This window comes from Chiloscyllium plagiosum, chromosome 1, assembly GCF_004010195.1.
Source record: "Chiloscyllium plagiosum isolate BGI_BamShark_2017 chromosome 1, ASM401019v2, whole genome shotgun sequence".
In the NCBI taxonomy this organism is placed as follows: Eukaryota; Metazoa; Chordata; class Chondrichthyes; order Orectolobiformes; family Hemiscylliidae; genus Chiloscyllium; species Chiloscyllium plagiosum.
The window spans coordinates 41568153-41595764 of record NC_057710.1 but is presented as its reverse complement, the minus strand read 5'-3'; the positions used below and the strand labels follow the sequence as shown (position 1 = coordinate 41595764).

General features: G+C 42.4%; 1 protein-coding gene across 4 annotated transcripts in view; it reads right to left on the bottom strand.

Moving 5' to 3' along the window:
* znf532 (zinc finger protein 532) overlaps nt 1–27612 on the bottom strand; it is a 217562-nt gene that overhangs the window by 174115 nt on the left and 15835 nt on the right. For 3 of the 4 annotated variants that reach the window (XM_043679319.1, XM_043679397.1, XM_043679488.1), the window contains exon 2: nt 545–627. In XM_043679319.1, the coding sequence (XP_043535254.1) occupies nt 545–595 (51 nt within the window). In that variant the 5' untranslated portion in view covers nt 596–627. Of the gene's footprint in view, nt 1–544; nt 628–27612 lie in introns of those variants that run through there. The other variant, XM_043679918.1, reaches the window with a different exon arrangement.

Below are 27612 nucleotides of genomic sequence, written 5' to 3'. Positions count from 1 at the left end.
AGTAGGGTTCTGTCCTGGTGGCGGTTGGAGGGGCGGGGCTCAAGGGCAGAGGAGCGGGAAGTGGAGGAGATGCGGCGGAGACGAAGGAATTGGGAATATGGGATGGCATTTTTACAGAGGGCAGAGTGGGAGGAGGCGTATTCTTGGTAGCTGTGGGAATGGGTCGGTTTATAGTAAATGTCCGTGTTGATTCGGTCGCCCGAGATAGAAATGGAAAGGTCTAGGAAGGGGAGGGAGGACTCAGACGGTCCAAGTGAATTTGAGGTCGGGGTGGAAGGCCTTATGCCTGAAACGTCGATTCTCCTGTTCCTTGGATGCTAACTGACCTGCTGTGCTTTTCCAGCAACACATTTTCAGCTCTGATCTCCAGCATCTGTAGTCATCACTTTCTCCCTAAAGGAACTGGTTTCCATTCTTGATTGCTATTAGAACCATATGGTGATATCTGCTGGATCGGCAGGTGTTTGATCACCAAGAATTTAGGCCAATGTTGCTTTCCATGGGTAACAGTAGTAGGGGCCTTATATGAAGAATGAACACTTACTGGTTTGGTATACACATGGAGAATGTGGTGATCCTGCAAGGCGAACCGCATCAGTCGAGTTGTAATCAAGCAAGACTCAGTTCCTTTGGGCGGAGGAAAACAGACAAAGAAACAAGTAAGTCAACTTTATTATCATATTAAACTATCAAATACAAATTCTAAGAAGATACATAGAAAATGAGGTTTAAAGCCCGATGACTGGACTCTAGCTTTGTATAATAAACACATACAGACATACGCATCAGTTCCCTCTCGTTGCATACTTTCCAAAAATAAATTATTCTTATGCAATATTCTCAGAGGAGTGATTGTATAACCCAAGGGCAACAGAAGAGCAGCAGCATTTTTTGTTAAAGCAAGCATTACTGAGGAGTGAAGGATCTAAAGCAAATATCCTCCTTTCAACTTGAGCACATTCAAGTTGTGATGTGCTTCCATTTGGCTGGTGACTTTATTTTTCAGTACAGTCCACAGGCACAAAAGATATCAGCTGCCTCAGTTAGTAAGAACACATATAGGGCTGGATTTTAGTTCCACCCCACCTTCCTTGGTGTTTTCAGTCAGGGTGGAGGGGTTCATGTAAAATATAAGAGGTGTCCAGCTCACCATCTACCCACCTATCCCTGAGCTGCCCTCATAATACAGTTGGTTGACTTTTGAAATCAACAGTCTGCCTGCGTATGGACTGGGATAATAGATTTTCCAAACCATAATACTGTCATCGTGGGTAGGGAGTTGTGAGTAGGCGTTACATTTTTTGAAGCAAGGTTTATAAAGGGCAGGAAGGGAAGATGGATCATTCGAGGGATGCCACATGCATCTCGGGGGCTCCCCCATTTCCACCATTTTATCAGCCAATAATTTGTTCCTTCGTGTTTGCCCTCCAAATACCTCAGTAACTGTTGCTGGGCTCTCAGATTCCTTCTGATCTAAAGGCTGAGAGCTTATCTGGTTCCAGCAGAGATCTTTCTTCATCCTGCTCCTCCTTACAATCCCAGCAGCAGCTATTGCTGGGCTGAGTTACCGCTGGCATTGCGAGATATCCTGGCCAATTTAATTGGTGAGCAGCTCTCAAAGGCAGGATACACACTGAGCAGAAGTAGCACTCTTACCAAGCTTGGTCCACCCACAGTGTGTTATAGCTGCAGTCTTTCTATAGAATATTTTTTATTGTCAATTGTACTCCAGTACAGGAGTTCAGTGCAAGGTTTTTAATGCCACTTTTAATGGCACCATCTTAGGTACAAGTACCTATGTACAATTCTTACAGAGTTAGAAAATATATGTAATGTTGTTATATAAAAGAGAATTAAAAGGAAAGCAGTAGCGTTACTGACAGTGCCTGGGAATGATTTAGAAACGAGGTAGTTATAACATTGTGAAAAGGATTTACATTGCAGTCTGGTAAAAACATTCCAAACAGCAGCAGCAGCTTAGCACAAGTCATCAGATCCAAGACCAATAACTGTCCCTCATTGCTCCAACCTCCAGTCCGCTCCTCACTGGCACACTCAGCAGCAACAAGGTAATTTGTGCCGTACCAGGATTTGCTTCACCTCATGCTGCTCCAGTACACAGGATTCCCCATGTGCCGCTCCAGGGCTCAGGACTTCCCTGTTGCCGTCATACTAGGATTTGGCCCGGCCATTGCTCATTCTGCTGCTGCTCTCAGACATGGCATGCAGGCTCAGCTCTAGCCTGGTCTCCCTTGATTCTTTTCTTCAGGCATGAGTAGTCAAAAGTTGGAGGGGGGTGGTTGGGGGAGGGGAGAAAAAAATACTGCAAAGAGGAGAAAAACAAAAAAAGAAAAAGGAACTGGTGAGCAGAGGAGCTCCAACTGCCACCATCTTGCCTTGATGGAACCACTCATTGACTCTCCTTTCTGGGATTGGAGGAGAAATCTCATCCCCTGGAAATTACAGCCCATGGTTTATGTTGTATCCGAAGAAAGTATCCAGATTTCCAAAAGGAAAATGCAAGTTTTCTGATGCAGCAAACAAGTTAAAGCTTGCTTTAAAATAGCAACTTTTATCTCTGAATCACGGAAGTCCTTATAGTGCAGAGAGTGACCATTCAGCCCATTGTGTCTGCACCAACTCTCTGACCATTTTAACTTGGTGTCAATTGTCCATAACCCAACATATTGTTTCTATTTAAATTATTATCAAATGCCGCAGCTAAACCCGTCTCCAGTAGAATTCCAGGCAGTGCATCCCAAACTCTAACTAATCACCCGATGAAGTTTTTTTGTTCACATTGCATTTACTTCTTTTGCAAAACACTTTCGAACTGTTCTGTCTGGTCATGGTTCATTTGCAAGTGGGAACAGTTCCTCGCCACTCAATCTGTCCAGATCCCTCATGGTTTTCAAAACATCCAACAAACATCCTTCAGGTCTTCTCCTCTCCAAAGAAAACAGTTACAAGTTCTCAAAAGTCACACAGCATGGAAACAGACCCTTCAATCTAACCCATACTGCGCTGTATTCTTCTATGTTCTATGTTCTAAACATCCTTCAGGTCTTCTCCTCTCCAAAGAAAACAGTTACAAGTTCTCAAAAGTCACACAGCATGGAAACAGACCCTTCAATCTAACCCATTCATGCCAAATAGGCTTCCCAATGCAAACTCGTCCTATTTGCCTACATTTTGTCCATATACTCCTAAACCTTTCCTGTCCATGTACCTGTCCAATAGTCTTCTACATGTCATAACTGCATCCGTATCTACCACTTCCTCCGACAGTTCATTCGACAAATGAACCACGCATTATGTGAAAAAGTTGACTCTCTGGTCCCTTTTAAATCTTCTCCTCTCACCTTAAAATTATGATAAAGTGAGGACTGCAGATGCTGGAGATCAGAGCTGAAAAATGTGTTGCTGGAAAAGCGCAGCAGGTCAGGCAGCATCCAAGGAGAAGGAGATTGACATTTCGGGCATAAGCCCTTCTTCAGGAATGAGGAAGGTGTGCCAAGCGGGCTGAGATAAAAGGTGGGAGGAGGGACTTGGGGGAGGGGCGTTGGGAATGCGATAGGCTGGAAGCAGGTTAAGGTGAGGGTGATAGGCTGGAGAAGGGCTGGGGGCGGAGAGGTCGGCAAGAAGATTGCAGGTCAAGAAGGCGGTGCTGAGTTCGAGGGTTGGGACTGAGACAAGGTGGGGGGAGGGGAAATGAGGAAGCTGGAGAAATCTAAGTTCATCCCTTGTGGTTGGAGGGTTCCTAGGCGGAAGCTGAGGTGCTCTGCCTCCAGGCGTCGTGTTGCCATGGTCTGGCGATTGAGGAGGCCAAGGACCTGCATTTCCTGTGGGTCAACCAGGAGTGGGAGGGGCAGTTAAAGTGTTCAGCCACGGGGTGGTTGGGCTGGTTGGTGCGGGTGTCCCAGAGGTGTTCTCTGAAACGTTCCGCAAGTAGGCGGCCTGTCTCCCCAATGTAGAGGAGGCTACATCGGGTGCAGCGGATACAGTAAATGATGTGTGTGAAGGTGCAGGTGAATTTGTGATGGATATGGAAAGATCCCTTGGGGCCTTGGAGGGAAGTGAGAGGGGAGGTGTGGGCACAAGTTTTGCATTTCGTGCAGTTGCAGGGGAAGGTGCCAGGAGTGGAGGTTGGGTTGGTGGGGGGTGTGGACCTGACGAGGGAGTCGTGGAGGGAGTGGTCTTTCCGGAATGCTGATAGGGGAGAGGAGGGAAATATATCCTTGGTGGTGGGGTCTGTTTGGAGGTGGCAGAAATGATGAAAGATGATACGATGTATCTGGAGGTTGGTGGAGTGGTAGGTGAGGACCAGTGGGGTTCTGTCCTGGTGGTGATTGGAGGGGCGGGGCTCAAGGGTAGAGGAGCAGGAAGTGGAGGAGATGTGGTGGAGAGCATCGTCAACCACGTCTGAGGGAAAATTGTGGTCTTTGAAGAAGGAGGCCATCTAGATTGTTCGGTATTGGAATTGGTCCTCCTATCATAAAATTATGATACCCTAATTTTGAATTTCCCTACCCTTGGGAAATGGCATTTGCTATTCACCTTATCTATACCCCTCATGGTTTTACAAGCCTCTATAAGGTCACCCCTCATTGGCGATGCTCCAGGGAAAATAACATCCTGGTAGATCTTTTCTGAACCCTTTCCAATTTAATAATATTCTTTCTATTAACAGGCATGTTCATCACTGGAGTCATTCTCATAAACCTCTTCTGCATGTTCTCCAATGTATTTGTATTCTTTTTACAGTATGCTACTCAGAACTCTACCCAACACTTCAACTAAGGTCTCACTGATATCTTGCCTAAATCCATCATAACTGTCCTGCTCCTGTATTTTATGATCCTATTTACAAAGCCTAATAATACTGTATACCTTATTAATGGCCATCTACTTTTTCTGCCTCATATAATGATTAATGTACATCAACACCCAGGTCTCTCTGCTCCTGCATATTCGTTAGAATAATACCCTTTGTTTTATACTGTCACTCCAATTTCTTTGTATCAAAGTGCATCACCTCACACTTCACCCACATGGAACTTCATCTGCCACAATTCCAAATTGTTTACAATTCTTGTAAATTGTATGTTGTCTACAAGTGGTAAAGTTGTTCCCGTCACACCAAGATCTAGGTTATATTTGTAAAGAAAAAGTAAGGATCCTAACAGTGACCACATACAAACCTTCTTTCAGCCTCAGAAATACCCATTATCCATTACTCTCTGCTTCCTATCCTTCAGTCATTTTTTGTATCCATCTTGTTATCATGCTGTTTATTCCATGACCTATAACGTTCCTCACAGATCTGCTGGTGGCACTGTATCAAACACCTTCTGGAAGGCCATGTACATCACATCCACAGTTTTTCCTTCAATAACCTCTTCAAAATCTCCAACAAGTTAGTAAGACACCTGTTATCAACCAGGCCAGGCCCCCTCAAAACATTTTAAGGAGATAGCTTATACCCTAACGTTCTCTTATTTTAAAGGCAGATGTGAAGTGGGTGTCCCAGATGTGATGCAACTGGTCAAACCACTCGGCTGTATGCAAATCAGAATTTATGTAAACAGTACAGTTGAAACATGAACACCTTAGCTATTAAAAGATCTAACTGTTCCAATACAGTGGCATCCCATGAATACATTCCTTGGCAAAAAAAGTAAACTCAAACACCGATTCTTACAGGCAAAAGGGAACAACGTCCAGAGAGATTTCAGGGAAAGTCAGAGGAGTCCTTTACTGAAGTTTGCAACTCTTTTGGAACCACACAACTTTGTGACTGCTACAAAAAAAACCTAGAAAACCTGTACTGGGAAAACTGGCCGCTCCCCTTCCATTTTAATGCTGCCTTTACAACCTCTCTTCAAAAGGACAAATAACCTTCTTAAAAGGGACAGCATTGTCACAGCTCTCCTCGTAGAAAAGTGAACAATCACTGAACAAAGATGGCTTCATTTGAAAACCTGTAGTCTTGCTCCATTAGTACACTACAATACAAATAAAGTTAAACATCACACAACACCAGGTTATAGTCCAACAGGTTCAATTGAAAGCACACTAGCTTTCGGAGTGCCGCTCCTTCATCAGGTGATTGTGGAGGACACAATTCATAGAACATAGAACAGTACAGCACAGAACAGGCCCTTCAGCCCACGATGTTGTGCCAACCACTGATCCTCATGTATGCACCCTCAAATTTCTGTGACCATATGCATGTGCAGTAGTCTCTTAAATGTCCCCAATGACCTTGCTCCCACAACTGCTGCTGGCAACGCATTCCATGCTCTCATAACTCTCTGTGTAAAGAACCTGCCTCTGACATCCCCTCTATACTTTCCTCCAACCAGCTTAAAACTATGACCCCTCGTGTTCTAAGGCACAGAATTTATAGCAAAAACTTAGTGTGATGTAACTGAAATTGTATATTGAAAAATATCTTGATTGTCTGTTGAGTCTTTTATCTGTTCGAATACCATGATATTTTCACTTCTTTCATGTGTAAATCACAAAACCTTTTTTTAAAAGTTGCATTCTCAGGTTAGCTGTAACAATGGGTGTTAGCTAGACAATATGTTGAAGGTGTTAGCCCCCTTCACCCCACAAAATATTTGAGTGCATGTGGGTCTTTGTCTGTCTGTGTGCACATTTCTGGGATGGGGGGTTGTGAGTGTCTGTGAGACAGAGAGTGTACATGTGTGTGCGTGAGTGTAGAGTGGTCTAAGTCTCTGAGAGGATGCCTGTGTGGGTGTGGGAGCGTGTGTGTTTCTGTGTGCATGATTGTGTATATGTGTGTCTGTGTGTCCGTGTGCATGTGCGTCTGTTGGAGTGTCTGTGTGTGTATATAGTACAGTGACCACCATTGCACTACACATACACAGACATGCACACAGACACTCACACACACACCCTTACAGGCACACACACATCCTCTCAGAGACTTAGACCACTCTACACTCATGCACACACATCTACACTCTCTGTCTCACAGACACTCACAACCCCCCATCCCAGAAATGTGCACACAGACAGACAAAGACCCACATGCACACATATATTTTGTGGGGTGAATTTGTACTTGCAGAGTTACATTGTACTTTGCTCAAAAACTGCAGAATTCATGTAAAACTCTGTTATCTCACTTTAGATTAGAATCAATCTAAACATCATGGCACAGACAGAGAACACAGGGGGCTAACATCTTCAACATATTGTCTAGCTAACACCATTGTTAACAGCTAACCCGAGAATGCAACTTTTAAAAAAAGATTTTGTGATTTACACATGAAAGAAGTGAAACTATCATGGTATTCGAACAGATGAAAGACTCAACAGATAATCAAGGTATTTTTCCATGTATAATTTCAGTTACATCACACTGTAACCTTTTGCTATAAATTCTGTGCCTTAGAATTATGTCCTCCACTATCACCTGATGAAGGAGCAGCGCTCTGAAAGCTAGAGTGCTTCCAATTAAACCTGTTGAACTATAACCTGGTGTTGTGTGATTTTTAGCTTTGTACACCCTAGTCCAACACCGGCATCTCCAAATATAAATGTTGTAATGCCAACATCAAGCTCAAAGTCTCCTTCTCAGTTAGAACAGTACAGCACAGAACAGGCCCTTCAGCCCATGATGTTGTGCCAAATTTCCTGGAGAAATGACCAATAGGTCTTTCTATCTTCTCATCATCTTCTTTTAAGAGTACAGCACCGACACCCACATCTCTCCACCTTTAATGGCTTTGTGTAATTAGGTGTGGCTAATACTGGAGCAATGACTAAAATGCCTTCTGACAGTCTGCCATCCAATGAAATTTCCTGCACTTCTTCAATAGGTCAGTCAGTCAAGCAGCCACACTGCTAAAATTCAGTACAAATTTCCGATAAAACCCATTCAACCCCAGGAATTATAGTACTGTTCTCTTCGTCGATGGTATAGGAAACTCCCAAATAACCACATTCCATGGGTTATCTGTCCATGTCTGGTAATATGATCCAGAAATGTGACTTGGGCTTTAGCAAATTCAATTTTAGCCAGATTTATCACCAAACCTGCCTTAATCACCAAATTAATCACCAAATTAATCACCAAACTCAATCAAAATATTCTGATAAATGCTGCAAATGTTCCTTCCACGTGTGACTAAAAATTACCAGATCATTGATGTATACCATGCAATTGGGTAATCCAGAAATGACTTCATGGTTAGCCTTTGAAATGTGGCTGGCACACTTTTCATACCAAATGGCATGACTTTAAATTAGTATAACACATTCAGTGTCATGAAAGGCAAAATTGTCTTTGCTCTTTCAGATAAAAGTACCTACCAGCATCCAATGAGTAAGTCCAACTTAGAAATATAAGTTGCCTGTCCCACCTTCTCAATACCGTCTTCCAAACATGGAATCAGATATAATCAGACTTTGTAATGGCATTGACTTTGCTCTCATTAACACTTAACTGTTGGTTACAATCTGGTTTTGGAACCATTACTATGGATGAGCTCCAGCTACTGAAACTCATTTAAATTACGTTGTTGTGGAGCATGATGTCAATCTCTTTTTGAATCTGTGCCAAGTTTGAGGGTTAAGTCTATAAGGATTTTGCTTAATTGGAACAGCATTTCCTGTACCTACGTCATACTTAATTAGATTAGTACTTCCTGGTTTATTGGCACACATCTCCCCATGCAATAATAAAACTCTTTCAGGTCATTTCAATTTTCCTGTAGAAAGTTACTCAATAATTTATCCCATTTTTGACACTCCCTCATTGTCCAATTCAGAATCCTCTGAATTGGACAATGAGGGAGTGTCAAAAAATGGGATAAATTATTGAATTGGATTCTTCCCTCTATGTTATATTCAATAACACATTCTCCTTTTGTTTTCCTTCCCTATCAAGATACCACCTGAGCATATTCACAGGAGACACTCAGTGAGACTTCTGTTTGGAGTCCTTATCAAATAGTTTGCCTCACTCAATTTCTCTTTGATTTGATAAAGTCCACTAAACTTTGCTTTTAAAAATTCACCTATCACTGGAAGTAACACTAACACCTTCTCTCCAAGAGCAAAATTGCAAGTTTTTAATTTTCTGTCTGCTTCCTCTTTCATCATATGCAGTGATATTTTTAAATGCTGTCACACCAACTTCCCCATTCTATTTAACCATTCCCTAAAATTTGACACATAATTCAAACATGTGGTATCTGAATTCTGGCTGACTAATTTTTCCTTAATTAATTTCAGTGGTCCTCTTACCTCATGCCCAAAATCTAATTCAAATAGACTGAATTTGGTCAATTCATTTGGTGCAACCCTAGAGGCAAAAAGTACAAACAAAATTCCTTTATCCCAATCATCTCGATAGTCATGACTGTAAGCCCACAACATGGTCTTTAGAGTTTGATGCCACCGTCCTAACGCTTCCTGTGATTCTGGATGGTACGTTGTGGATTTAAATGGTTTTATTCCTAAGCTGTCCATAACTTTCTTGAATAATTTTGATGTAACATTTAACCCTCGATCTGATTGTATTTTTGTGGGTAGTCTGTATTGAGTGAAAGATTTGAATAACTCTTGCAAAATCCCTTTAACAGTGATATCACATAATGGAATGGCCTCTGGAAATCTAGTGGACACATCCATTATTGTTAACAAATTCTGATTCCCATTTTTTGTTTTAGGTAGGGATCCAATGGAATCAATTAAAACTCTTGTAAAAGGTTCCTCAAATGCAGGAACGGATATTAAAGGTGCTGATTTTATTACTGCCTGAGGTTTTCCAATGGCCTGACACATCTGAAATGTCTGGCAAAATTCAACTACATGAAACTGAGTTCTGTAGATGCTGGAGATTATAGTCAAGAGTGTGGTGCTGAAAAAGCACAGCAGGTCAGCCGATCATGCTCCTACTAATCTCTACCTTCACCTCCATCCTTTTATGTCAACTTTCTTTCTAAGTACCAACTTCTGAAGTTCAAATGCTCTCTCTTTCTCCCTTTCTTCTGCTAGGGTCTTCCATTCTCTTCTTTTTGTTCTGCCAGAGTGATTTTTTTCTTTATTCATTCACAGGATGAGGGTGTCACTGGCTAGGCAACATTTATTGCCCATCCCTAATTGGCAGTCAACTACATTGCTGTGGATCTGAAGTACCATGTAGGTCAGACTAGGTAAGGATAGAAATTCTTAACATTTCCCAGTTATCATAACGTTCACAGATCAAAAATATTGAAACAGACTTGATAAGAGGATAAGAGAACATCTAAAAAATGGTTGCAGACTGGGGCAGCTGCCATTCCTGCCTGTTCCTATTCTCAGCCATCTACACCTGGCTATGTCTACCTCACTCCAGGTAAGGTTTTCAGAAGTTTTACAGACATGGCCGGACTTCAGCTGATATTAGGTTTCACTTGAGCTGCATTACGGCATAACCCATGGGCCAAAGGTGAGAAGAACTTAAAAGGGAAGTAAAATGGTGTTGCCTCCTCAACAGTTCATGTGTTGTACCTATATACAGTGAGGTGAGTTATGCTCATGCTCTGTTTGGAAAAAGTAATTGTCTTAACAATAGGCAGTATTTAATGGCAGCAATGACAGCATTGCTAACCAGCTTGGGAAGAGTCCTGAGTCACTAAAACAGACGTTGCTGGAAAGGCTCAGAAGGTCTGACAGCATCTGTAGACAGAATTCAGAGTTAACATTTCGGGTCCAGTGACCCATGCTGCCAGACCTGTTGAGCTTTCCCAGCAATTTCTACTTTAGTTTCTGATTTCTAGCATCCAGGGTTCTTTCAGTTTTTACTAGAAATCTGGGTCACCTTGGTTTAGACAAACCTGCCAAATTTTGAGGGGATGGGGTTTGCTGAAAAGGCAGGGGCTTGGTTCTTAGTGGGCCTTCCCCTTCCTATTTCTGATTCCCCTAAATGAGTAACCCCACCTGAGAACACTCAAATAAGTAGAGCAAGGTTTGTTTATCAGGCATCAGCATGATGAGTGCCCTGGCCAGTTTTGGCTGAACATTAGTGGGAGCAGGATGAGGCCATTAGCTACATATCAATTATCCACTTAACAGCTTCAATTAGCCGTCCCACCCTAACACAGTCAGGGAAAAAGCAGGAAAATTTGGAGAGAAGTTACATTCATTGTTAGGCCATAATAAAATATCATAAGACAGTAAAGAAGAAGTAGGTCTTTTGGCCCAAAGGTGGTGGGCTTCCCACCCACCACTCTCCTGAAAAAATGACATACCCCACCAGATGAGGGTATTAATTTCCAACTATCTGATTGCTAGACTGTGACTTCTGCTGACTCTAAAGTTGTCAATTAAAAAATCAACAGTGTTAATGTCATAAAATCTTCCATTGGGTTAAGAAAACCTCACCATAGTCCTTTCAAACCTGCAACCCTCACCCAGCCAGAAGGACAAGGGCAGCAGATATGTGCAAACACAACACCTTAAGGTTCCCCTCCAAACCAAACAGCATCATGACCCAGAACCATGTCACTGTTCCCTTACTATTGCTGGGTCAAAACCCTGGAATCTCCTTCCTGTACCTACATGTGAAGGACTGCAGCAGTTTATTATCATGTTAGAACAGTACAGCACAGGAACAGGCCCTTCAGTCCACAATGTTGTCCCAAACATGATGCCAAGTTAAACTAATCCTTTCTGATCGCCCATGGTCTGTATCCCTCTATTCCTTGCTTATTCATGTGCTTACTGAAGAGCCCCCTAAAAGCCCCTATCTATTCTGCCTCCACCACTACTCCTGGTGGAGGCATCTACCACTCTCTGTGTATGAAAACTTGCCCTCACATCTCCTTTGAAATTTCCCCTCTTACCTTAAATGCATGTCCTTTACTATCAGACATTTCAATTCTGTCAACCCTACCTATGCCTCTCATAATTTTATAAACATCTATCAGGATTCTGTATAGCCTCCGCTGCTCCAGAAAAACAGCCCAAGCTTGTCCAGCCTCTCCTTACTGCTGATACTCTCTAATCCTGGCAGCATCCTGGTCGATCTCTTCTGCACCCTCTCCAAAACCTCCACATAATTCCCATAGTGTAGTGAGCAGAAATGAATGCAAAGACTTTCTCAAAGTCCAATCAGAGGTGGGCAGCAGATGCTCTGACATATACATCCCATGAACACATGAGAAGAAATCATCCTATGATTAAAAACGTATGTTTCACAGTATTGAAAGGATAGACAATATGATCACTAAGTATAAAATTTTAATCTTTTCCCATTGCTTTCCTGCATCTTTACTCAGGTTTTTATGAACTACAATATAACTGCTTAGTTATTTTACAAACATTTGAGTCTGCTTACACAATTGGTTTGAAGAATTAGTTTGTTTACTCTTGGAGTTTCATGGATTATTGACCACCCTCTAACTGCTAGAATAAGGCATGCGAGCTCTGTTCAGACAGTGAATAATGTGTGTGAGGGATCGAAGGGTGTGAGAACATTGAATGTCATGGGATGCCATGGTAAGGGCAGGAGGGGGCAGGCTGAGAGATGATCAGATGTTTCAACTGTACATAAGTGAGCCAGTGATTGCATAAGGGACAATTCTGGAGAGTTGGCTGAAATCATGAGATTAGTCCAGTCTCCTTGCCATCTCTGACATGAAAAAGTGATGCATTTACTTTGTTTCTCTGTCTATAGATGCTGACAAAACTGCTGTGTATTTCTGGAAAACTTTGCTGATTTTTTTTAGAGGTAATAATAGGTTTACATTTCACCTTCAATACTTAGGCTGTATTCAGGGAGGGCAGATGATCTGGCTATTTTAGATCTCCACTAGTATTCATCCCTTGAAATAAAGATCAGAATAGTTCAACAACAGGGAACTGAATCTCTTTCCACTGGATTGCTGCCAGGCAGAGGAAGTAAACATTTATCCAAGCATGTTTAAAGGAATAAATGGAAAATCCCAACCATAACAAGAGTGATAGTTATCATGCAGATCTGTGAACAAAACTTATATTTAGTTGAATAAACTTTTTATTAACGAAAGAATTTTGTTCTAACACAAATTCAAAAGAAATGACACAAAATATAAAAATAATCTTAATGGGCATTAAAAACAGGAAGTCATGGGAATTAAGGTTTAAGTCCTCTGTTGCAAAATATAAGTCTCTGATGAAGCACAAATGAAGTTAGTTTACTATTTTAGTACTTTCACTCTCAAACTCTCTGTAGCACACTCATTTTTGTCAAATCGAAAGCAACATGGCATTTTTATTTTCCAGCACAACAGTGCTTGCAGACCCACTGAGTAAAATTGCCTTTTTAACGCAAATCTTTGATGATCTATGGGCACTTTCATGTTATGGAGATGTGTCTTCGAGTTGCTGGGTCAGAATGTCTGAAATCATTTCACGGAGATCACCGACAACTTGGTAATAAGAAGCAACTTTCACCCAATTGCCTGAGCTTGGTGAGAACCAACAGCCCAGAAGCAAATGCTTGAATTCACTGCAAAGCTTTCCCTTATAAAATTATTTGTCAAGGGTTTTTTTTATAAAAAGGTGAGCGATCAAAGCTTCATTTAGTAATATGGTCATACTTCAGAGATATTGACTAGGTGTATCTGAATGTGCAAAGAATTTGTGGAGCAAAAAGTGATGAGTTCACAAAATCTGATATCTGATTTAACTTCCACTCTTTTGGTTTTGGTTAGGTAAAAGCCTGAAATCTTGAATTAGAATCAATGATATATTTTCATCACCCAGCAACTATGATTTAATTGCCAGCAGAAATATCATATTTCAATTGCATTAAAGTTCTAATTAATGCACTAATCGTCCCTAATCTTTGAGCAGAGTTGGTAGCAAGTCATTGGCAATCCTCTAAAAAGGGTAATGTAGTGATTAGAACGAGGTCAGCCAGATAGACCTGATAGAACATGAGTTCCCTGATGGAGGCTGCTACAGTGGTCCAATCAGGGAGTCTTGGCTGACAGATATAAACAGGAGTGTCAGGGGTTCTGCTCACTCTACAAACAGGCTCTGATCTAGCTGGATTAGTGTCATGTACTGTGCATGTGGAAATAAAGGGTGACTTGGTGACAGGATACTGGCCTTTGTGATGTTATTTCAGATACTGGGCAGTTAGCAGTCAGGAGTGTGGTGCTGGAAAAGCACAGCAGGTCAGGCAGTGTCCGAGGAGCAGGAAAACTGACGCCTCGGCCAAAAGCCCTTCATCAGGAATGAAGCTGGCAGCCTCGGGGCAGAGTTAATGTTTTGAGTCCGGTTAGGCTCAACAGACACAGAATCATTCCTGATGAAGGGCTCCTGCCCGAAACCTCGATTCCCCCCGCTCCTCGGATGCTGCCCGACCTGCTGTGCATTTCCAGCACCACTCTAATCTTGATTCTAATCTCCTGCGTCTGCAGTCCTCACTTTCGCCTACAATAAAAGCTGTTGTAATGAGTGGAGAAAGGAACTAGGAAGGCATTTCAAATGGTTCCTTCTCCACAGTGTTCAGTAAGATAATCATTTTGGCTTGCCAGAACTTGATGCTCCTCAATCTTCCTTCTCCAGCTGATTTCATTTGCTTACATGAGGCATAGATAGACTGGTTGACAACTTAAAGTCTCTGACGTATTGTGTAAAAGCAACAGCTTGCAACAACTGGTAAGGAAAAGTAAACAGACTTTCTTCAGGCTCTAAGTATTTCTTTTAATTGTAGGACCTCCCCTTTCTGGAGGTCAAGCTCCTGTTCAATCACACAGTCAATCACATGATTGTTGGCAGGCAGAATAGCTTTGTCTTTGGTCTGTGGGGTGGTGACAAGTTGTCAATAAACTACTTGTTGCCAGCTTAATCTCACATTGTACACTCCTCATGGTGTTGGTTTGTCCGCAACTAACCTCCCACTCTGGTTGAACAAACAGTGTAACTACCACTTACAGTAAGTGCTGGTAGCTTGCTTTTAAGATGTGCAGCAATCCCTTATACAACTCTTGTGAAATGTTTCCTGAAATGGGAACATTTCAGTTCACAATCAGAATATAGAATTGCAGTTCAATTGCAGTAAAAATACATGGCCTTCACATCCAAAACACTATTTCTTTATTTTTTTATTTAAAGACCTGCAGATACTAGAAATCAGAAACAAAAATGTGACTTTGAGACGAGATGGTTCAGATGAGGTGATGGAGGCTAGTAAGGATTTAAAGAGAGAGTTAAGAAGAGCAAGGAGAGGACATGAGCAGTCTTTAGCAGGTAGAATAAAGGAGAACCCTAAAGCTTTCTTCAGGTATGTGAGGAATAAAAGGAAACCTCAGGTAGGAATATAGCCAGTCAGAGACAGAGTGGGAAGTTGTGTGTGGACCCTGTGGAGATCAGAGAGGTGCTAAATAAATATTTCTCATCTGTTTTCTCTAAGGAAAAGGAGAATATTGTAGAGGAGAAGAATGAGGTATGGGATATTAGACTAGAAAGGATTGAGGTTAGTAAGGAGGAGGTGTTATCAATTCTAGAAGGAGTGAAAGTAGACAAGTCTCCTGGGTCGGATGGGATTTATCCAAGGATTCTTTGAGAAGCTAGGGAGGAGATGTTGGAGCCTTTGGCCTTGATCTTTCAGCAGTCAGTTTAGTACCAGAGGATTAGAGGATTGCAAATGTTGTGCCCTTGTTCAAGAAGGGCAGTAGAGATGACCCAGATAATTATAGACCAGTGAGCCTTACGTCTGTTGTAGAAAAAGTTTTAGAAAGGATTGTAAGAGCTAGGATTTATAATCATCTAGCAAGCAACAATTTGATGGCAGATAGTCAACATGGTTTCGCCAAGGCCAGGTCATGTCTCACAAACCTTATCGAGTTTTTTGAGAAGGTGACCTGCATGTGGATGAGGGTAGGGCAGTTGACATGGTGTTAATGGACTTCAGTAAAGCCTTTGATAAGATTCCACATGGTAGGCTGTTGGAGAAAATGCAGAGGCATGGGATTGAGGGTGACTTAGTTGTTTCAATTAGAAACTGTCTTTCTGCAAGAAGGCAGTGAGTGGTGGTTGATGGAAAATATTCAGCCTAGAGTCCGGTTACTAATGGTGTGCCACAAAGGTCTGTTTTGGGACCATTGCTGTTTATTATTTTTATAAGTGATTTGGACACAAGCATAGGTGGATGGGATAGTAAGTTTGCAGATGACACTAAAGTCGGTGGAGTAGTGGATAGTGTAGAAGAATGTTGCAGGTTGCAGAGGGACTTGGATAAACTGCAGAATTGGGCTGAGAGGTGGCAAATGGAGTTCAATGCAGATAAATGGTGATTCATTTTGGGAAGAATAACAGGAAGGCAGAATACTGGGTCAATGGAAAGATTTTTGGTAGGATGGATGTGCAGAGGGATCTTGGAGTCCACCCAGGTTGATAATGCTGTTAAGAAGGTATACAATGTGTTAGGTTTTATTGATAGAGGGATCGAGTTCTGGAGTCATAATGTCATGCTGCAATCATACAAAATACTGGTGTAGCCACACTTGGAACATTGTGTACAGTCCTGGTCGCCCCATTACAGGAAGGATGTGGAAGCATTGGAAAAGGTGCACAGGAGATTTACAAAGATGTTACCTGGTCTGGAGGGAAGGTCTTATGAAGAAAGGCTGAGAGACTTGGGTCTGTTCTCATTGGAGAGAAGAAGGCTAAGAGGGATTTGACAAAGACATACAAGATGATCAGAGGATTAGATAGGGTAGACAGGGATGACGATGTCAGTTTGTACGAGGGGGCACAACTACAATTTGATGGGTGATAGATTTAAGACAGATGTCAAAGGCAGGTTGTTTATTCAGAGAGTGGTAAGGGGATGAAATGCCCTGCCTGCCAATGTAGTTAACTCAGCCATATTAGGGGCATTTAAACAATCCTTGAATAAGCACATGGATGATGATAGTATAGTGTAATGAGATGGGCTTAGATTAGTTCACATGTCGGCGCAACATTGAGGGCCGAAGGGCCTGTCCTGTGCTGTATTGTTCTCTGTTCTATGTAAAACAGAAATTGCTGAGAAAATTCAGCCAGACTGGAAGCATCTGTGAAAAAAAGCAGAGTTAACGTTTCAGCTCCCTAGTAGGCTGGTCCACCAGTGCAAAAAAAAAGCTACCCCATACTGCTGAATCATCGAAATTATACAGCAAACTAAATGACAAAACTGTACAATTCTGAAGAGTTTTTAAAGCAGAAACAGTAAATCACAAAGGATTTGGGCAAAGTGATTACATCTGCTTTCTGGGATTGCCCAGTGTAAAGGGACCACTATATTAAAAGTAGAGATGGTGCAGTCTTGAATTTTATAAATGTAGCAAAGTGTTCCCTGGTTGAGAAATAGTATTGGGGAAGGCCAAATTGCTTCCTTCTGTGTCATAAATGACTGATTCATTATCTCTATACACAGGTTTGCTTGCTTAGATTTTGACTACAGCTTAAATCCTTTACTCCTTTTTCGGGCTGTTGCATCCTGCTAACATCACTCAAAATCTTTCAGAGGTATAATAACGCCCCTGTACAGAATCAACTCATTTCTCCCGAGCTTTCAGTTGCCCGCAAATTCAACACGCCACCATGTTCCCGTGCCAACATTTCTGTCGCTGGCCTCCTGCAATGTTCCAACAAGCCTCAGTGCAAGCTTGAAGAACAACATCTCATTTTCCAATTGGGGACCCTGCAGCTTCTAGAACCCAACACTGAATTCAGTAACTTTACAGGCTTATTCCATCCTTCCATGTTTTTGTTTACCTAACCCACACCTGCTCATGTTATGACATAGATTGCTTTTAGCACAATCACCCTTTCCCACATACTCCTAGGCTCATTTTAACATTTTATGGGCTGCATTCAGCACAGCTAACCCACTTTCTGGGTCTCTGGATTAACAGTCCAGAGATAATACTACTAAGCCATCGCCTCACCTCGGACTTAAGAACCTAATGGGCCCCAGGAATCCTGGGAGCACACTGAAAATAGAACAGGCAAATCTAATTTTTAATATTTCTTTTCAACACCTATCCCTTCCTCAGTGAACTGATGCTCTTAAAGTCCCAAGGCCTTTTGGCTGTTACTGTCTGAACTGAAACGTCGATTCTCCTGTTCTCTAGATGCTGCCTGACCTGCTGCGCTTCTCCAGCAACACATTTCCATCACTGTCTGAACTGAACCTAAATGAATAAATTCCAGCATCTACATTCATTTCTGTAGCATCCGTTCCAGCCTGTAGCTACATTTTTACCTCTAGTCCTCCCCTCACAGAAGGTCCTGCTGGGGTACAAAGAATACCCATGGGACAAGCAAATGGTGTGAAGAAGCTAATTTGAACATTCAGTCATTACTGCACTTACTTTAGGATGCTGCATTTGTTCGGTATTCAAAGAGAAACACTTTGTTTTGTTTCCCATTCCCCCACCCCCAGCACCAACAGTACAACTTCCATTTACACTGCGGACTTCCAATAGAACTTCTGATCAAATCCTTTTTACACAACACTATCGAAAAGAAATGTCCATCCAAAGAATTCATTTGAATCAGTTGTTATCCTGAAATGGGACAAAGAATCATGAGGCAATCCTGACACAGGCAAATCAAAGTCAGTCATTCTATATTAGCACCATCAAAACTTTATCTAATATTCCATTTAAATTATATTTTAAGATTGAAGGTCTGCTCAAATAAATATGTCATGACCATCACATTTTAGTGGTACAGAAGCACAGGGAGACCTATCATTTTTCTATATAATTGAACAGTACCCTGTAGTGGAGAAATATAGAGGATTGAAAGGAAACATGGCTGGAAACCATCTAGTCAATCTGAGTCTCTAGGAAGCATCAGATCACACAATACCCGTAATGCTACCTTATCAAATCATTCTCCAGGTACTTATTCAACTCTCTTTGTTTAATTCTCTCCGTTCATTCTGCACAATGAATTTAGAAACCAACTCAACACAAAAAAAAACACTCATGCACAGTTACTCAAAAGGTCATCTTGAAAACAATCCAGTTCTGACTGGGGACCTTCCGAGACCGAAGGTTTAGATGGACTGTACTATGATACGTGCGTTTGTAGTTTTTACCTATGGTAATATGCTTCCAGCTGGAAGGAACAAACCACCCGAGGAGGTTGTGTTCTCTACCTCCAGGGACAAATCCAAAATTCAACGTGGGCATTCTGAATACAGAAACCTAAGGATCTTGCAACATCAATGCCCAATTACAAAACCACCACTTTCTTTTTCAGATTTGTTTCAGAATGTGGATGGTGCAGGTCAGTGCTTCACTTTCTGCTCCCATTTCACAGGGTATTCTCACAGCATTCCTTTTCAAACATGCAGAAAAAAAAAGACTTCTGTGGCTCTCTCTTTCTTTATTTCTTGCTGCTGACAGCCAGAAGGAAAGGATTATAAAGTTTCCAATAATAGGTCCACAATATTTCTTTGTGATGTAGACACAAGCTAATGAATTGCTCTAAAATAGGTTATTAGCATGTTAACTACCTCGTATCCCAGCACTTTTGTAAGCAAGTTGTATATAGGTGATGCTTTTAAAAAAATTCCAAAATGTAAACAGGCACAATGACTTTTGTCATTACTATTCTAATCATACATTTTTATTCTCACACTGTCCATAAATTTTAAAGCTCCTTTTAACAACTTCATTATCTTCACCCGTAAAAGGCACATCCAGCTCGCTGTGGAACAACATTTATGCAGATGGATCAAGCACCGGCTCCCAAATTTGGTCAACTCTAAACATCTCAATCTACCCTGACTCACTTATGTTACCATATAAACAGATCAGATGGTAAGACATAGCAGTTACTTGTTGTGTCTCTGCAACCGTTAATATCCCAGCATGAGCCATCTTGCTTTAGAATAGCATTGAACTGTTGGCAGATATTTAGCAGTCAGATGCTAAGAGTTTCAGTGAGAGTTGCCTTAGGCTGTGACACACATCTAGTGGATATCAAACAATGACACTCGTATTTGTTACGCCCAGATCCCGAGTGAGATTTCCCGATTTGTCACACTTCCAGACTGGAAACCCCATATTGTTAAATTCCTGGGTGAGGAAGGAAGGACTGACTCCACTTCATTATTCACCCATTCCCCCCAGTTTGACTCAATAATGTTTATTTAAAACTCAATCCCTTTCTTTAATGGATACCTTTGCCCCCTTGCCCCAGGTAAACTTATGCTTTCAAAGTAACTAAATTTATCAGGCTTTCTTGAGTGAACAAGAGTTTATTAATTATGAAATACAAAAAGAATTTGTTACATGACAGATATAGACAGATTAGAAATAATAGGCGAGTCCAAAAAGATAAAAGTGAAAAAAGAAACAGATATACAGATGAATTGTTGACCCATCCGTTGCTGAATTGTACACAAGAAGCAAATAGTTTAACTTTGTAACGGTGGCAATAGAGGTTGCCGTAACAGTTAAATAGTTGATTTAAAGATTCTTAGTTTTACAAAATGTTGGGAGAATCTGTTGCTCGGATTCCTTTGAACTGTGGCTGAATTCCAGCATTCAGGATGACAGCAAATCATTCTGTTGTCCTGTTTTGTTTCATCTGGGTTGCTAACTAGTTAGTGTCTGACCATTCAGTTGCCATTTACCTGCAACTGCACATATAGATCTCCTCAGTCAACTGACACTCATGAGAACCTCAGTCTCATGACTGGCCTCCAGTAGAGTTGAAATTGGCTTTTAATCCCTCTCCTTGGGTATTATTCAAAGGGAGAAACACAATGTCCCAATCTACAGGCACATAATCCACAGCCCCTCATTATCACAAGTGATCACAGTCCTGTCTGTTTTGACTCACTTCTTCCCTTTTTAAAGGTTGGTTTTTGAAATTCTCCTTGTGTCATTAGGTGTGACATTCCATAGGTCTCTCAATCTATATCAGCTGCAATCTTTGGCTGAATCTATTCAGATTAGATTCCCCTACAGTGTGAAAACAGGCCCTTCGGCCCAACAAATCCACACCGACCCTCCAAAGAGCAACCCATCCAGACCCATTTCCCTCTGACCAATGCACCTAACACTATGGGTAATTTAGCATGGCCAATTCACCTGACCTGCACATCTTTGGACTGTGGAAGGAAACCGAGCACCTGGAGGACACCCATACAGACACAGGGAGAATGTGCAAACTTCACACAGACAGTTGACCGAAGCTGGAATCAAACCTGGGTCCCTGGCGCTGTGAGGCAGCAGTGTTAACCACTGAGGCACTGTGCCGCATTTTTGAATTAAGTTTAAAATGTCCACTGTCCTTTGGGCGACTGACCCATAGTCATGACACTTCCTCAAATGATAGATAAAATGAGATTCAATGTTAAATTATTTTTAAAAATTAAAAAAAAACAACTGCACTTACAAATTCATTCTCTTTGTTTCAGTCAACGTAATATTTTCAGTTTCATCTGAATCTTTCTACATTTACTCAGGATATCTGCAATCGCATTTGATTTCCCGATAAAGTATGTAATTTTCAGGTGATACAGTTGATGGCATGGAATGCCGGGTATTAAGTGTTTCCACGAAAGTTTAAGGATCGTGGGCCAGTATAAATTGTCTTCTCTCTGTTGCTATTCCAAATATCTAAAAAAGGTGTTTGAGACCTAATAATAAATGAAAGGTTTCTTTCCCTACTACGCAGTATTATCTTTAATGTTTATTTAGGGTTCTGGAGCAATACCCAATTAGTCTCTCTCTTCTGAATTCATCTTCCCAAAGGAGAAATACCTCTAGCTGATGCTACCCGCAGAGCTTACTTTAAAGTCTTGGTTGATGTTTGGAGCTGTAAACACAGGCTAATTTAAGAAAATAGCCTTCAGATTTTCAAAAGCAGTTTGGCATTCTCAGTCCTTGCTTTTCTTTTGCAGTAGGCTTGAGCTGTTGCAACTAGTGTGTGTTTTTGGGACAAACTTTCCATAGAATCCTCAAATCAAAGCAAAATATTGCTGAAACTGGAAACTTGAAATAAGAACTGAAAGTGCTGGAGAAACTCAACAAAGTTGGCAGCATCTGTGGAGAGAGAAACAGAGTTAGCATCTTGAATCAGATATGACTTTTCTTCAGAACTGAAAGGGGTTGGAAAATGATGTTTTTTTTCAAATGTAATTGACATGGAGAGGAGGAGCAAGCATAACAGATTGCGAGGGTCCATCGAGCAAAAGACAAAGGGAGTGCTAACGGTGATAAGGATGCAAAGAGATGTAAACTGGGTGTAAAGGATAGGTTGAAAAGAAGAAAATGGGTCAGAAGTGCTGACGGCAAAGTCAACACGACACAAATCAGACACTGTCAGAGAAGAAAGACAAAATGGACAGTGAAGTTATGGAACTAAATACTGAGTAGAGGAGGGAAAGTAAGTGGAAAATGAATGTTTTTCCTATAGCTTGCATAAAGCTTCATTGGAACATTGTAGCAGGCCAAGGATAGAGATTTAGCATTGAAGACAAGGTGGTTTATTGAAATGCCAAGCAAATGGAAGGTTGGGATAAAGCTTATGAACAGAACAGAGGTGTTCCAGAAAGCAGTCATGCAGTCTGTAATTGGTCTTGTACACCCATGTTATTTCCCATTTTCTTATGGGAATGGGAAACTATGCCACACTGCTTCGACCTCTGAGCCTTAGGCAGGACTCATCCTTCATCATTGTGTTTCCTCAATAGGTCACTTAGCCCTTAGCAATCCATTTGTAAGATTGACCGCTAGGCCAGCTGACATTTTTTTCCAGAAGAGGGCTTCCAATTGCTAAGTGTTTTACATGTGGTACTGTACACTAGGAGATTATCTAGCTACGGTATGCAGTTAGATAAATCTCAAGATTAAAGTGGTGCTGAAAAAGCACAGCAGGTCAGGCAGCATCCCAGGAGCAGGAAAATCGATGTTTTGGGCAAAAGCCCTTAATCAGGAATGAGGCAGAGAGGCTCCGGGGTGGAGAGTTAAGTGGGAAGGGTGGTGGGGCTGGGGAGAAGGTAGCCAAGAGTACAATAGGTGGATGGAGGTGGGGATGAAGATGATAGGTCGGAGAGAAGGGTGGGGTGGATAGGTGGGAAGGACATTTGGCAGGTAGGACAGGTCATGAGGATGGTGCTGAGCTGGAAGGTTGGAACTGGGGTAACGAGGGGGGAGGGGAAATGAGGAAATTGGTGAAGTCCACATTGATGCCCTAGAGTTAAAGTGTTCCGATTGAAGATGAGGATTTCTTCCTCCAGGTCTCGAGTGGTGAGGGAGCGACGGTGGAGGAAGCCCAGGACCTGAACTCCTCGGCAGAGTGGGAGGGGGAGTTGAAATGTTGGACCATGGGGCGGTGGGGTTGATTGGTGCGGGTGTCCCGGAGCTGTTCCCTAAAGTGCTCTGTGAGAAGGCACCCAGTCTCCCCAATGTAGGGGAGACTGCATCGGAAGCAACGGATACAATAAATGATATTGGTGGATCTTTGATGGATGTGGAAGGCCCCTTTGGGGCTTTGAGTAGAGGTGAGGGAGGAGGTGCGGGTGCAGGTTTTGCAATTCCTGCAGTGGCAGGGGAAGGTGCCAGGAGGGGAGGGTGGGTTGTTGGGGGTGGGGGTGGACCTGACCAGGACCTGACTGTCCATTTCCCCTCCCCCCTCCTTACCCCAGTTCCAACCTTCCAGCTCAGCACCATCCTCATGACCTGTGCTACCTGCAAATCTTCCTTCCCACCTGTCCACCCCACCCTCTTCTCCAACCTATCACCTTTATCCCCACCCCCACCCACCTATTGCACTCTTAGCTACCTTCTCCCCAGCCCCACCCACCCACCCACCCTTCTCATTTATCTCTCCACCCCAGAGGCTCCCTGCCTCATTCCTGATGAAGGGCTTTTCCCAAAACATTGATTTTCCTGCTCCTAGGATGCTGCCTGACCTGCTGTGCTTTTCCAGCACTACTCTAATCTGGTTTCTGAACTGCAGTCTTCACTTTTGCCTAGTTAGATAAATCTGCCACTGTTTGGTTCACCGGCCTTTGAAAAAGGTAGCTGGGGCATTTTGGAGTCTGAGTGCCTTAACAGTGATAGCAAACCATGTTAAGTTACAAAGGTGGAGCCTTTCTTTGCAATGACAGACAAGGGAACCTGCCAATGTCCCTGAATTATATTTATCTTGGTAAACAGATTACATTAGCCACCCTATCCAACCAGGATAAATTGAGTCTGGTCAATGCAGAATCTTGTGGAACCATACTGCTTGATTATATGTACAAGTGGGGGGCTCTAGCTGCTGCAGCCACGTTCTATTGGTTGATGCCAAAGTGTGTGGTTAATTGTCTCCTGAACCTGGTTCAGCTTTTCTTGGCTTCGCCAATGGGGATGCTGCCATATGGTGGTACCTCTCCACATCCATATCATGTGGAGTTAGGGAGCTGGCTGGTTTCTGCATACAACTCTGAATGCAACCTCATTAAATTGGCTTGTTCACCCTCCTATGTGCAGAACAACAAGAAGCCCAGAGTCTAGATTAGTGTGGTGCTGGAAACGCACATCAGGTTAGGCAGCACCCAAGGAGCAGGGAAAAAAAAAGAAAAAAAACCTGACGTTTTGGGCAAAAGCCCTTCATCAGGAATGAGCCCGAAACGTCAATTCTCTTGCTCCTCGGATGCTGCCCAATCTGCTGTGCTTTTCCACTCTAATCTAGACTCTGATCTCCAGCATCTGAGTATCCACTTTTGCCTGAACAAGACGCCCAACCTTCCTAATATTTCTCTGTTGATGAACAGGTAGTAGGGGGTTCAATATGGCACTTACCCACAACTCCCTCCAATTCCTTCCTGCTGCTATCCTTATTGCTTAGATTTGTGGCAACAGGACAGACCATTGCTTATGAGTTCTGAAGAATGCTCACTGGACCTGAAAACTTCTATTTGATTTCTCTCCACAGATGCTACCAGACCTGCTGTATTATTTCCAGCCTACTACATCCTTCTTCTTGGTGGTGGTATTACTTTACCACCTTGATTTGACACTTCCTTTGTTTTTTACTCTCCTCCCCTGCCTCAATCTGCAGTCCTAATTAAATCATTCACTTCCTCAAGCTCCTTTGTTACTTCAAACAGACCACGAACTGTTAGCTGGTTGGTCTTCTGGCTGTAGGTTTTGGGAGGGGCATGTTTATCTGCCTTTGAGACCTCACACTTGGTGCTTGTAAACTTAACCAGAGTTAAGCCAGTGGACTCATTGTGTTAGTCCAGGGTGGTGAATAAAAGATCTAGTCCTTTAACCCATGCACGGCGTACATATGACAGTATATCCTGACTGCAGTCTTTAGGGTCTGGTTCTAGCACTACCCAAGTTGAAGAGTTCTACTGGGTCACACCCAAGTACCAGTGACTTCCTGAAAGATATTTTGGACATGAATTTTGAGCCCTGATCAGACTGAATCTCAATGGGCAGACCACGCTGGATGAAGAATTGGCTCAATTCTCTCACCGGTGTTTTGGCTCAAGAAAACAGCCTCTGAGAAACAGAAACATATCAATGATATACTGGTAGCCCCGTTTATTTTGGGCTGGGACCTCACAATTCATGAACCACTTCCTGAACATTGGCACAAGGCTATTTTTCAAACATGACTGGGGAGCGGAGCCAGCATTCATAGCCCATCGCTCGTTGCCCTTGAGAAGGTGGTGATGTGCTGCATTCTGGAACCATGCAATCTATTTGGTGTGTATATTATTCTGGAAGAAATTCCAGGAGTGACCCAAAGGTAGGGTGAACAACTCAAAGTCAGGATGGTGAGTGGCTTGGAAGGGAATTGAATGTGGTGGTGTTCCCATGTCTCTGCTGCCTTTGTTCTTCTAGATGGTATGCTTGAAGGTTTGGAAGATGCCATTGGAAGAGACTTGGTGAATTTCTGCAGTGCATATGGTCAATGACACACACAACTGCTCCCAAGCTTAGCAGTGGAAAGAGTGAATGTCATGGCTATGATGTCAATAAAGTGGTCTGCTTTGTCCTGATGGTAAAAACAATGACTGCAGATGCTGGAAACCAGATTCTGGATTAGTGGTGCTGGAAGAGCACAGCAGTTCAGGCAGCATCCAAGGAGCTTCGAAATCGACGTTTCGGGCAAAAGCCCTTCATCAGGAATAAAGGCAGTGAGCCTGGAGCATGGAGAGATAAGCTAGAGGAGGGTGGGGGTGGGGAGAAAGTAGCAAAGAGTGTCAAGCTTTTTAACAGTTGCTGAAGTTGCACCCATCCAGGCAAATGGGAGCATTCTATCACACTCATGACACCATGTACCTTGTAGATGGCAAACAGGTTTTGGGAAGCCAGGTGGAAAAAAGGTACTCAGTGCAGGATTCCTACTCTCTGACATGCTTTTGTAGCCATTGTATGGCTAGTCCAGATGAGTTTCTGGTAAATAGTAACCCCAAGAAGGCAGATAGTGGGGTATTCAGTGAATGTAATGCCATTAATTTTCAAGGGATGATGCTTAGAATCTCTCATTGGAGATGGCTGTTGCCTGGCACTTGTTTAAACATAGAACATTGCAGCACAAAAATAGGCCCTTCAGCCCATCATGCCTGTGCAGACTATGGTACCATTCTAAACGAATCCATCTGCCAACACATGATCTGTATCCCTCTATTCTCTGCCTGTTCATGTGTCTGCCTGAGTGCCTCTTAAAATTTGCTATGTCTGCTTCTACCATTGGTTCAAATGTTACTTGCCATTTGTCAGCTGAACACATTTTGAATGGATTGGTTCAGTATATGAGGAGTTGTGAATTATGTTTTAATCTGCAGTTAAAAAGGACCAATGTTGGACTTGCTCCTTAGGTTGCTGCATAACCTGTTTGAAAGTGATAAAGAAAGCTTCTATCTCAGTTTCTTCACATTTAGGAATTGATTAAGCAAACTGAGTTGCTTCCATTCTCAAGTCTAAGCCACTGATGTCTTTATGGGACACAATAGGAAATCTGCTTCTCAGATCAAACTTTCTTAGTTCAAACTCCTTGTCCTGAAAGTACCTCTTTTCTCTCCATGCTCTTTCCATTCTTCCCCCCCCCCCCCCCCCCCCCCCCCCCACATTCTTCCCCCCCCCCACCCCACCCCACCCCCATTACCTTACATTTTCTTGAATGTCTAATTTCCACTGTTCAAATTTTAATCTCTCTCTCCTACTACTCTATCCATTTCACTGGTGGCTGCACCTTTAAAACTTCTGGGTTTTCTAGCTTTTGACAAAAATCTAATCCCAAGTGCCTCATTAAATGTTTTAATTGTTTGCAGGACAGGACTTTTAAAATGTTCAAAATTAATTTCCTCTAATTCTGCTAGGAACTTGTTGGCATTATATGTAGCCATTTCTATACGATAGCAGTGCTAATGCAAGGAAACCTTTTGCAATTCTAGTTTCATCTGGAAGTTAAATCTTGGCATAGCCCCCAATTCTTTTATGACTAGGCTCCAAACAATGCTCCTCAATTTGTTACAGTTCCAGACAGGATATCCCAGATCATAAAGGCTGCGGAGGAGGAATGAACAAGCTTCCTTATTCAGCTGGTCGCAATAAGGTTAATGTAAACCTGGATCCCTTCCCT